At 46.3% G+C, this 11,565-nt stretch overlaps 1 protein-coding gene across 1 annotated transcript in view; it reads right to left on the bottom strand.

Annotated features, from left to right (window-relative positions):
* Positions 1–6,097: 6,097 nt before the first annotated feature.
* Positions 6,098–11,565, bottom strand: part of NPDC1 (neural proliferation, differentiation and control 1) — a 49,529-nt gene continuing 44,061 nt past the window's right edge. Inside the window, exons 5-9 of the mRNA XM_033138020.1 lie at positions 11,417–11,483; positions 10,858–10,942; positions 10,309–10,388; positions 8,116–8,212; positions 6,098–6,430 (exon numbers count right to left, since the gene is read on the bottom strand). Of these exons, the coding sequence (XP_032993911.1) occupies positions 6,353–6,430; positions 8,116–8,212; positions 10,309–10,388; positions 10,858–10,942; positions 11,417–11,483 (407 nt within the window). The 3' untranslated portion in view covers positions 6,098–6,352. The remainder of the gene's footprint in view (positions 6,431–8,115; positions 8,213–10,308; positions 10,389–10,857; positions 10,943–11,416; positions 11,484–11,565) is intronic.

Raw genomic sequence — 11,565 nt, 5'->3', positions numbered from 1 at the left:
AAATTATTATTTGAGGACCTTAAGGTCATACCTGGCACATACCAGGAGAGGCGGTCCCTTAGGTACGAGGGTCCTAAGCCACATAGGGCTTTAAAGGTCAAAACCAGCACCTTAAACCTGACCAATTTATTGTGTATCAATTTCCCAAAAGACTTTGTTATCTTACATGACCACCACATGATAAAAGGTATCTTCCTTTTCTTTACACTTCCAACAAATATTGGAGCTTGTTCTGCACATTTTGGATAACTTAGTAGGAATCAGATCATTTTCATGTAATTTTCTTTCAGCGAACTACAAACTGTGAATTTCAGTTCTGTTCTCCATAGCATCTCCCAATCTGCCATTTGTATGTTATGTCCTAAGTCCTTTATCCAGTAGTTTATCATAAGCAATTTAACCTGTTCATCCTTTGTACACCATTCTAGGAGCAAGTTATACATTTTGGACAGAGTCTTAATATTATTTTCTAGAAGTTCTACAGTTCTTAAGTGTTATGAAGCTGTCATATGGAAAGAAATACTCAAGAGAGCTTTGAAGGGAGAGTGCTTTGAAAATGCAGATTGGGGAAGACCTGTGCTTTCCTTTTAAAAAAAATATATTTATTGATTTTTTAAAACTAGACATACATAACAACAAGAAAACAACACATCACAACAATAATACAATACAAAAAACAGAACACTAAACTAATCTAAGATTTATCTCAATTTCTCTCTCACATCTTTGTTGGACTTCCTCCAACCACTCCCTCCTGGTTTCCCATATAAATCTTTCTTTTCCACGATTTCATCTTCCTTTTTACCCGCCATTTCAGTTACTTAAACCTCTAAATTTTACCTCTAATAACTTTATCCTATATCCTTACTATCCTTAACTTATTTTCATATATCTGAAGAAGTGTGCATGCACACGAAAGCTCATACGAAGAAAAAACTTAGTTGGTCTCTAAGGTGCTACTAGAAGGATTAAATTATTATTATTATTATTATTATTATTATTATTATTATTATTATTATTATTATTTTCATATATCATTATCCTCTATATCTCATTATTTTCTTTACTCCCCAATTTCCCCAGGAACCCCTAGACCTGTGCTTTCCAGGTAGATGTCTCCCTAGAGAGCCCTTGATGAATATATTTCAGGGGCAGCTCCCCAGATGTGCTGCATTCAAACTTCCATCAGCCCCAGCAAGCAAAGTCAATTATTAGTGATGATTGGTGCTGTACTCTAAAACATGTGGCTTGGTGATCCCTGAAAGAGTTTGTTAGAGCATCAGACTAGGGCCTGGGAGAGACCAGGGTTCAAACGCCCACTCAGCCGTGAAACTCACTGGGTGACCTTGGGGGCCAAGTCACTGCTTCTCAGCCTAACCTACCTCCCAGGTTTGTTGTGGGGATTAAATGAGGAGTGGGGAAGAACCATGTGTAGCAGCTTGAGCTCCTCGGAGAAAAAGGTGGGATAGGAAACAAACAAACAATTTTTATTATTATTAGCAGCTAGCAGCATTGGACAGGGAAGAAAAGGGAAATCTATATCATGGCTGGCCACAACATTAGTCAAATATCACCGAGCAAGGCAAGTTAGGAGTTGCAGTACCACAGATAGCTTCAGGTGAACTTTGTTTCCTTCCTGTGGTTTCCTCAATCCCCGTACAATGGTGACCTGGTGACTGTAGAAAGGACAAAGACTAAAGTGGTGAAAACCAGCTTTGCCTAAACTCCATATTCCTCATCTGAGTGGTTACTGTTCAAGTGTTATGTTTAAAGAATAGCAATGACTGCTGCCGTTATTTGAATGCAACATTTTTACAGCAACATTTGCATTCTGAAGCATTAATGCAGAATGGGAAAGGTACACATGCGCCAAACTGCAGGCTAAAATATATATGAAATCATCATCGTCGCCTGCCCATGTTCCCATTGGATGCTACCTGGGCCAGGTGTCTAACCTGCCTCATCTGAAACGGAGACTCAACCTGAATCTCTATGGCAGAAGACACAAGCAGTTTCCACTTGACACCCCAAGAGCTCAAAATGGTTAGATAGAAGCATCCTGTATATTATAGTCGGCGCTAGGCCTTCACATCACCCAAAGGTGCACTCTGGAATCACTTCCCAGAATCCTCTGGGCGCAAAGATTACTGTACTTGGCAATCGAAATCAAGGCAGAAGAGAGTCCAGTCCCCCAATATGGAAATCCAGCATACTTCCTTAAATATGCCCTTTAAACCAAAGGACCTAGAAACCAGCTTATCTTTTGAGTGCAAGTGGGTTAAGAAAGAACAGGAAATCATGATTTGGTTTGAAATTTAGTCATTTAATAAAACTTCCCCTTCTTTAAAGTAACACTAAGCACAGTCCATACATTAGTTTGGAGGAGTCACATGTAACAGAACAAGAAGAGAGAAATAAATCAGAGAAACTGGATATCTCCCCCCCCGCCCCCAACACACACCCTGGGCTTAGCCCCCCACCTCAGTAAGACTTGGGCGGGGGGCTTTTGAAGCTCTTTGCAGATGCCAAACAAGGAGCAGGAAGAGTGCAGAGCCTTCTCAAATATCCTGACTGTGTGCTCAGGATATTTAATACTGTAGAGCTATAAAAAATGTTAGCATACAATCAAGGATTCCTTCCTTCTCTCCTTCCCTCACTTTATGATTTAGGAACCTGCATGCCCCACAGCTGAAGTTAAGACTCTGAGCTGCACAGTCCGGCTTCGAACGCCAGAGAGCTGTAGAGCCTCAAGCAAGTTATAGCCTGGAGAGTGCCCTACTTTGCAGGGCTGTCATGATGGAAAATAAGTTAAAAGAGTACTTTGCTAAATTCAAAGCCAAGCAATAGAAAGCAGAAGGGACTGCCCCAAAGATGCTATGACCCCCATCAATACATTTTCATGACACTTTCCAACCCCTTCCACAGTTTTAACAGTGTGGCTCACTCACACTGTAGTATACAAGGGATAATCAGCAATGGTATATTTTAAACATCTGAACTAAAAATCAGTCCAGCAGCTGAAGAAGGAGCTGCGGATTCTCTCGCACCAGGGGCTTACAAGGAAGGAGGATGCGGAACATCAGATCTCTTCCAAATTTGTGCATTTAAAATTGTATAAGGTTGCCATCTCTTTTCCCGGTAGATCTTGTCTCTCATTCCACAGGCCCAGACTCTGCAGCCGTAGCAGAGGAAAGCAGGTGGGAGGAAACCACAGACGTGGCTATATATGTGTACACACACACACACACACACACACACGTGTTGAACCTCAGATACACATTTGGCAAAGCTTCCTAAATGCCTCTGCCCTGCAAATGCAGCATGAATCTTAGAAGGCATTGGGTAAGACGATATTCAAGGTTTCTTGGGTCAGTGTTGTAGAGGTACACTCCTGTTTCAAGCATTGCTTCCTTCCCCATGCCAACCAGCTAAGCATTAAAAGAAAATTAAGAAAGCCAAGTTTCTAGACCTCTTGACTGGGGCAAAACTTTAAAGGGCCTGGGGCTGATGGGAGGTAATAGAATCATAGAGTTGTATGGGACAATGAGGGGCATCTAGTCCAAACTCCATGGTGGGGCTCGAACCTGCAACCGTGAGATTAAGAGTCTCATGCTCTACCAACTGAGCTATCCCAGCATGTAGTCCAATTCATCTGGTTTACAAAGGCTGCTCTATGAACCAAGGTCTCCCTCACCCCAATCTTCTCTTAATGCAAAACAACTGAGTTACCCCAAAGTTAGGAACCTCATCCTCTCCCTGTTCAGCAAATTAGGAGAGGAAAAACTTTCAAAAATTGTGTTTCCAATTGTTTTTTTAAAGAAGTGTCTCAGAATCAGCATTAGAATATCCCCCCTCCCCCCCAAAAAACCAGGGTTTCAGCTTTTAGAAACACAGCTCAATCCCAAAACCATGAGGAATAGTCCCATTTTGGTTCTTGTGCAGCTCAGGGGCATGATTGTCAGGAACAGTCGACTCAGACCCCGATTCCATGTAGCTCAGCACTGCCTACACTGACTGGCAGCAGGGGCTGTTCAGGGCTTCACACGTGGGTCATTCCCAACCTTACTGGACCCACAATGTGATTTTAACATGGAGCCCTCTGTGCAAAACAAAGGGGTCTCCAGCAGGGGCCCTCCAGAAGGGCCGGCTGCTTCAGAAGCCACATTGGACATCCCTTCTGCTGCTCTTGGCTGAACCAGCTGCAAAAGTGATCTTACCAAGGACACGGACACACACACACACACACACACACACACACACACCACCGCCCCCTGCCAATAATATCTCACTTATCACAAAGAATGACAAGGGGTATCCCTCATCAGCTAGATGCTGATGGGGTTAGTGGGGTAGAAGAAAAGCAACAGAACAGAAGTTGTCACCCCTGTTGTCAACTAGGGTAGAAACAGGGAGGTAAGCACTACTGTGTGGTGAAAGAAGGGGAAAGAAGCCAGTGTTAGGGGCAGCAAATTTGCACGGGTGTCAGGGACGGCCTGCTCATGAGACAGCTGCCTCAGGCACCAGGGTGGGGACAGCTTGGATGGGTGGCAGATCAGGGCTCCTGAGGAGCGCCCATCTCACCTCCCCCTCCGCTTGTTGCCCTCCCACCCACCCACCTACCTGCTCCTCTATGGAGCAGATTTTCTGTTTTGCCTCAAACCATCCTGTGCCAGGCCTGACTGCTGCACACCCAGCGCACGAACACCCAGCACTGTCCAGCTTGGCAACCTCCTGTGAACACCAGTATGTTTTATTTGGTTCCTGTTAAAGCCCATAGGCTGGATCACTCCTGCCCCCCGGCAGTCTGAAATGGCCGGCCAGCCACCTTTGAACTGGGCCTTTAACTTCTCCCTCTTGCTAGCAGGGTGGATTCTCTAGACTCTAAAGGGGAAGCATCTTTGCCACCCCCACGCCCTGCCCCCTTGCAGCACCAGGTGGGGCAATCTGTGAAGACCAGATGCAGTGCTCTCCCGCAACAGTGCTTCAATTAAAGCACAGTGATTTGATGACTTTAAGGGCACACTCTGAAGCTTGGGAGAAAGTCCCATCAGTGCAGCAAAGCTTACTTTTGGGTAAATGCACCCAGGATTGCACTGTTATGTTTTATCTGAAGAAGTGTGCATGCACACGAAAGCTCATACCAAGAACAAACTTAGTTCGTCTCTAAGGTGCCACTGGAAGGAGTTTATTTTTTATTTTTTTATTATGCTTTAAAGCAGTTCCACTTGTGTTTAACTCTCCCCTTCCTCCACAATTTTCATTATCCCACAACATGGCCATGATAATGAACGAAATCTTGTGAACCACAGTTCTGCACAGAAGACCCCTGGAACCTCTGGAGTTCTCAGCAGTCTTAAAACTGCAACTCCCAATTTTATTTGTGAGGGAGACATCCTGAGTGTTAAAGGGGCATTAAAAACGTGGTTTTATTTTTGGCATGTAGACAGGCTCTCTCTCTCCTTCTCAAAGGGACTGTAACCCATCCTAGGATGGGGCTGGACCTTGCTGTAGATACTGCCTGGCAGATAAAAGCCCAGAAGTGATTTGAAATTGTTTCATTATCATGAATGTCGTTATCCTTCTGCTTTAGCCTGTCCCCCTTCCCACCTTGAAAATGGGCATTTTAATGTCCTAGGAATACTATTGGGTAGGAAGGTCAAACTTCCCTTTCAATCTTCACAAAATACAGAAAGTTGGGGTGGAGGGGCACGATCCCCCCCATACTGCTCAAATAAAGAACTGCAAGTTATAAGCATTTGTGTTTTTATATATTACAAATTGGAGGGATGACACCACTGGGTTAAAAATAGATTTGTAGCATTTTATGCACGAGGCTGTGGGTGTGGATTCTCATTTCGGGCTTTTGCTCTGAGGGCTGACAAGACGACTTGGCCTCCAGGACAACGGCCCCTTGCAGGAGTTGGGGGGTGGGTCCGAAAGTCAGGGAACTCCCCTTCCTTCTCTCACACTCCGCCCCCCCCACCCCACTCTACAAAACAGCAAATAGGCATTTCCAACCCCCCAACCCCAATTCACGTGCCCAATCATCTAAATAGTGATAGGTTGTTGTATCTAAGAGGAGTTGGGGGGGGGGGGTTGCAGTGGTAGCAATGAAGAGCTGAAGAGTGAAGCCCCGCCCTCCCGCCCTCCCCAGAAGCCAATAATGTGCATTTATTTCAGAGATTCATTTGTTGGCGTGGGGAGGGGGGGAGGGGAGATGTGCATTCGGGCATCTGGAGGTGCTGCAAAGGAGACTCTTTCTTTAGGTAGTGAGGGTTCGAATGTCAGCAGGTTGGGACATTCCTACACATAAGGCTCGGCAGACACAGTCCACAACATGCTCGGCCGGAGGTCATGGGTGCAACTTGGTGGGTGGGGAGTGCAGCGAGGAGTCGTCAAACAGAGGATTCTTCACTTCCATTTCGCCAGTCTGCATTGAGTCCAGGGTGGCGCAGGTTGGGGGGGGGGGGGAGAGAAGAGAGAAGATGTGAAAAGCAGCAAAAATTAATTGCCCACAGGAATTTTTAGTCATCTTCTCCCCCCCCCCCAACTCCCAGTTTTTTCAGCATTTTCTTTTAAAAATCTTCTTCCCTACACCATAGCTGTCAACCTTTCCCCTTTTTTTCTGGAAATTCCCTTAATATAGCATTGGGAAACAGCAGGGAGGGTTGACAGCTATGTCCTACACTGTTCAGCTGGAAGAGCTCAAGAGTTCTAACACACAACTGAAATGCTCTCTCACAATAGAGCAAGACTTGGCATTCCCCTTCAAGAGCCAGCATGTGGTTAGAAGACCAGACCAGGGAGCCAAGGGTTCAAATCCCCCTTTCTTTTTTTTTCTTTTTCTTTTTTTTTATTAAAGATTTTCTTGGTTTACAAAATGTCTCTCGCATTTTTCCATGTAACATTTTTACAGATCAATTTTAGTTGTTGAGACATTAGGCAGAGAAGGGGGGAAGGAGGTGGGTGGGATGGGGGGAGGGTGGGGTGATGTTTCTATTTTCCTTAGTGTATGTAGAATTTGGTGTCAGCGTCGTTTGTGTTGGTTCTCTGTTGCTCGCTTGTGTTTCTTTGGCGGTGAGAGATTGCGATTGGCGTAGGGTGTGCTTGTTCCTTTGTGGTTGGCTGTGTTGATCTTTGGTTTTTTGTGTGAGTGGGGTGGGTGGGTGTTTTGGATCAGGTTAGCCATATTGATTTGTATGCTGCCGGTAGATTTTTGTCATTATCTTGTTGAGCTGTGTGTGTGATGAAGGGGGACCATAGGCGATCTCGTCAAATCCCCCTTTCTGAGGCCATTCCCCTCACCAGTCCTGCTCTACGCTCTCCACAAGGACTTCTCCCTGGGTAGAAGGTGTCCTTAAACTGCAATCCTGGCTCTGGCTTGCCTGGATGGAGGACTGAGGGCTTATGAGGGAACCCTGGAACATAACCCTCATATAATTGAGGAATCGCCTGTATTAATAATTATTAGTCTGTGAATTCAGTCTGGAGGATACCAGGGGTTCCTTCCCAAACCTGCAATCCTGTATCTGTGAAGCTATATTCTGCAAGAGAGAAACTGCCAAATCAGTTTCTTTTTCATGGTGATGGCCTTAGCAGTACAGCTAAGTACTCGCTCTGTTGCCATAGAGACAAATGGGTGTACCTTTTCTGAGGACAACAGGCCAAGTGGGAGGGGCTAAGGGTTGTGTGAGTGAGTTTGGGTTGATGCTGGAAGCTGGGGAGACTGAGGCATACCTTGCTCTGTGCTGGACCCCAAAGCTGTGACTTGGAAACCTACTGAAGTAGCAAGATCTGCTGGGGCACTGATACTGTGAGCCCCTCCATCCTATGCTCAGGTTGTATATACCCGTAAATAAAACCATGTTTCAATGTCTCTGTTGATCCTCATTCCAAGGAAACTGAACTCTGGGTAAGTGCAGGAACCCCCGGCCACTTCCAACACTGCTTGGAGGTGTGGGTTAAAGCGCAACAACAATTATCTATCCTAATTTGAGTGTGTGAACCATAAAACAAGCAGAACTTAAGTTATCAAGAAGCACACAGAAAGAGTTAAGAAAAAAACTATCAGAGGGCCAAGGGCACTCTTTGGTGCGTGGAAGAGGAAACACTTACAGGAGCAAGGCCCGGGCACTCATAGACGGTGAAGTCTCCATCTTCGTTTTCTTCATCCGATGACGCAGATTCTGGAACTTTGGCCTCCTCTTTATTCCTATTGATGGGGTGGAGGAGGTGAGATGGTGGCAGGGCAGGAAGGGAGAGAGAGAGTGCAGCACACACATACTGGCACACCACTGCCTTTCACCCGTTCAGAAGACCCAACCCACTCTCCCCACGGAGTTGGGCTAGAGGACCCTTTGGGTCCCTTCTGACTCAGTCCTATGGCTCTATGACTCCACACACAGATAGCCAAAATGTCTTGGGGGGTGGTGTGGTGATGGTTCAGAAGCTCCAGGAGTTAGCTGGAGCCACTCACAGGTTTTAAAAAAGTCCTGTGTTGAAACCCTGGAGTATCAAAAGCTGCGTTTCAAAGCTTAGCCATCTGCAGAACTCTGGCACTCCGACGTGACACGTTTCTGAAACTCGGCTAGGTGTGTTGGGGAAACTCAGCACCATAAATATGGCCTTGCTGGGTCAGCCCACAGGGGACCTGGTCCAGTGTTTCACTTCTAACGGGAGCCACCAAGGATAAAGATTGGCAAGCAGGTAATAAAATGAGACTGCTACCCCCCCCATCCCACCCTCCTTGACCTTGGCACCTGGTACTCAAAAGCGCCCTGCCTCTGAACACAGAACACTGCACTCGGCAATTTTCAGGTGTATACACAGACCTTCCATCCATTTAACTACACCTGTCCAAAATCTGTCATATAAGAACCCGACAAGAGCCCTGCTGGATCAGGCCAGAGGGGGCTCACCTAGGCCAGCATCCTGTCCTCACATTGGTCACCCAAATGCCTGTGGGAAACCCACAAGCCAGACCTGAGCACCAGAGCCCTCTGCCCCTTCTGTGGTTTCCAGCAACTGTTATTCAGGAGCTTTGCTGCTTCTGACTGTAGTGGTCATGGATAGCCCCCTCCTCCTCCTCCTCCATGAATTTGTTGCATCCGTTATTAATAATAATCAAATTATTATTATTATTATTATTATTATTATTATTATTATTATTATTATTATTATTTCCATGCTGTCCTTCATCCAAAGATCACAAGATGGTTTACAATGCAAAAACACAAAACATAGTAACAAACAAAAACAATACCCTCCCCCATTATTATTTTTAAAATACATTGTTTAATTGGTCAAAGGTCTGTGAGAAGATAAATGTTTTTGCCAGGTGCCCAAAGCTGGTGGCCATCCCTGCCTCCTGTGGGAGTTCCACAATTTAACTATGTGATGTGTAAATAAGCACTTTCTTTTGTCCGCCCTGAATCTTCCCAACATCCAACCAGCCTTCCCCAACCTAGTACCTTTCAGGTGTTTTGAACTGCACCTCCTATCCAGCACGGCTATGCTAGCAGAGGTTGGTGCAAGCTGCAGTTTGGAGGTTTGCTGGGTTGGGGTTGAGAGGCTGACCTAAGCTTTAAAAAAGGCTATCTGAGCCAGAGGCCACATCACATAGGCCAAAGGAATGTAGAAAGCCAGTGTGGTGTAGTGGTTAAGAGCGGGAGACTTGTAATCTGGTGAACTGGGTTCGCATCTCCGCTCCTCCACATGCAGCTGCTGGGTGACCTTGGGCCAGTCACACTTCTTTGATGTCTCTCAGCCCCACTCGCCTCACAGTGTTTGTTGTGGGGGAGGAAGGGAAAGGAGAATGTTAGCCGCTTTGAGACTCCTTCAGGTAGTGATAAAGCGGGATATCAAATCCAAACTCTCCTCCTCCTCCTCCTCTTCTTCTCCCAAGTGAGTCCACATTAAAAAGACATTAAAGATGTGGATGCAAGGTTGTGGACTGACTGTTCCAGACGTTTTTGAAATGCACCCTCTACAGGAATCCAGTCCCAGAACCATGGATGGAAAGGAAGAGGCCTAGCTGAGTTTGCTTTTTTCCTATTTCATCCAAATCCATTCCCCTCTCTCTCTCTTATATCATGCCTTTTTAAAGATTGTAAGCCTGAGGGGCAGGGGATTGTCTCCTCGATGACATTGGGGAGCTGCTCTAAGAGGACTTCCCTGTTTTTTTAGGGCGAAGAGTGGGATAAAAGTCTTTTAATAAGGCAGACTTGTTGCCATGGGGTGAGGTGGGGTGTGTGGAAGCTGCAGTCTGAAGAAAATGCTTTAAAAATGGGAGGAAAAGGTGCTACTCACTTCTCCATGGAGAGCATCTGTTGTTTCTGGTGTTGGTAGTGGTACATCTGGGCACTCTGTGCCAACTTCTTATCGCCAGGCTTTGGGGAGAGAAAAACAGACACAGTGTACACAGCACTGCAAGTTGGGCTGTTGCAGTGAGTTTGGAAGAGAAGAGCATGCAGAAATCACCACAGCCCAGTGAAGTATTTCCTATTGAGAAGGAGCCAGGTCCAGAGCAGTTGTTCTCAAAGGGAAGCAATGTGCAGACTCCTCCCTAGGGAAGGTAATTCTTATGCCCCAGGAGCAATTGTATTAACTGCACCCAGTGCAGAAACATGCCAAATGACTTGCCCCTGCTAGCAGAGATGTATTGGGGAGGTGGTGACGCCAGAACAGTATATGATACAGAGATGCCAAGGCAACCCCCTGCTGTGGCTGGGTAACTGGGGCTCATTACTGCCTGGAATTAGGCATACAAGTGTTTTTTTCCACATTCCCTTTAAACAGTGAAGAGCACCACGTTTAGTGCATAGCCAGCAAACAGGCATCAAAGAGGAAAGGACATACTGAGATCTTGTCATACGATGGAGGGCCCGGGAGCTTCTGAACTGGGTAGTCCGCTTTCTGAGCGAGGCGTATTTCCTTTTGCAGCCTAGGAAGAGGAGGAGAAGAGGAAAGCAAGCGAATAATTAGACACACCAGCAGCTTGCTGGATCAGGTGAGAAATCCACCTAGCCTGTTACCAACAGTGGCCCGCTTACGAAAAGCCCGAAAGGGCAGCATTCCACGTCCCTCAGCACTTGATAGTGCAGCAGTGCATCGCACACAGGGCTGCCTTGTTTAGTGCTTAGAGTGCAAGGCTTGAACCTGGGAGAGACCAGGGTTCAAATCCCTACTTGGCCACTCATTCACTCTCAGCCCAAACCTACCTCACATGGTTGTTGTAGCGATTAAATGAAGACGGGGAGAACCAGTGAGCTCCGTGGAGAAAATCGTGGGGTGCAATTGCAGTAAGTAAGTAAGCAGCTCCTCATTCCAGCCATTGTTATACCTGCACCCCCACCCCTCCTGGGGCTAAATAAAGCTGCTGGCCTCTTGCCAAGTAAAGGTTTTTGCATGGGCCTACCTGCACCAGCAGACAGCTGCCACCACCAGAGCTGCGATCCCTGCAGCTGTGCAAACGACTATCATCCCTGCAGAGACACACAGGCGGAAAGTTTGTATAGAGACACACCGGGGAAGGAAGGAAGGAAGGAAGGAAGGAAGTGGGGGAAG

Source organism: Lacerta agilis, chromosome Z, assembly GCF_009819535.1.
Source record: "Lacerta agilis isolate rLacAgi1 chromosome Z, rLacAgi1.pri, whole genome shotgun sequence".
In the NCBI taxonomy this organism is placed as follows: Eukaryota; Metazoa; Chordata; class Lepidosauria; order Squamata; family Lacertidae; genus Lacerta; species Lacerta agilis.
The sequence above is the reverse complement of the archived record's forward strand: the minus strand, read 5'-3'. Positions and strand labels throughout refer to the sequence as shown.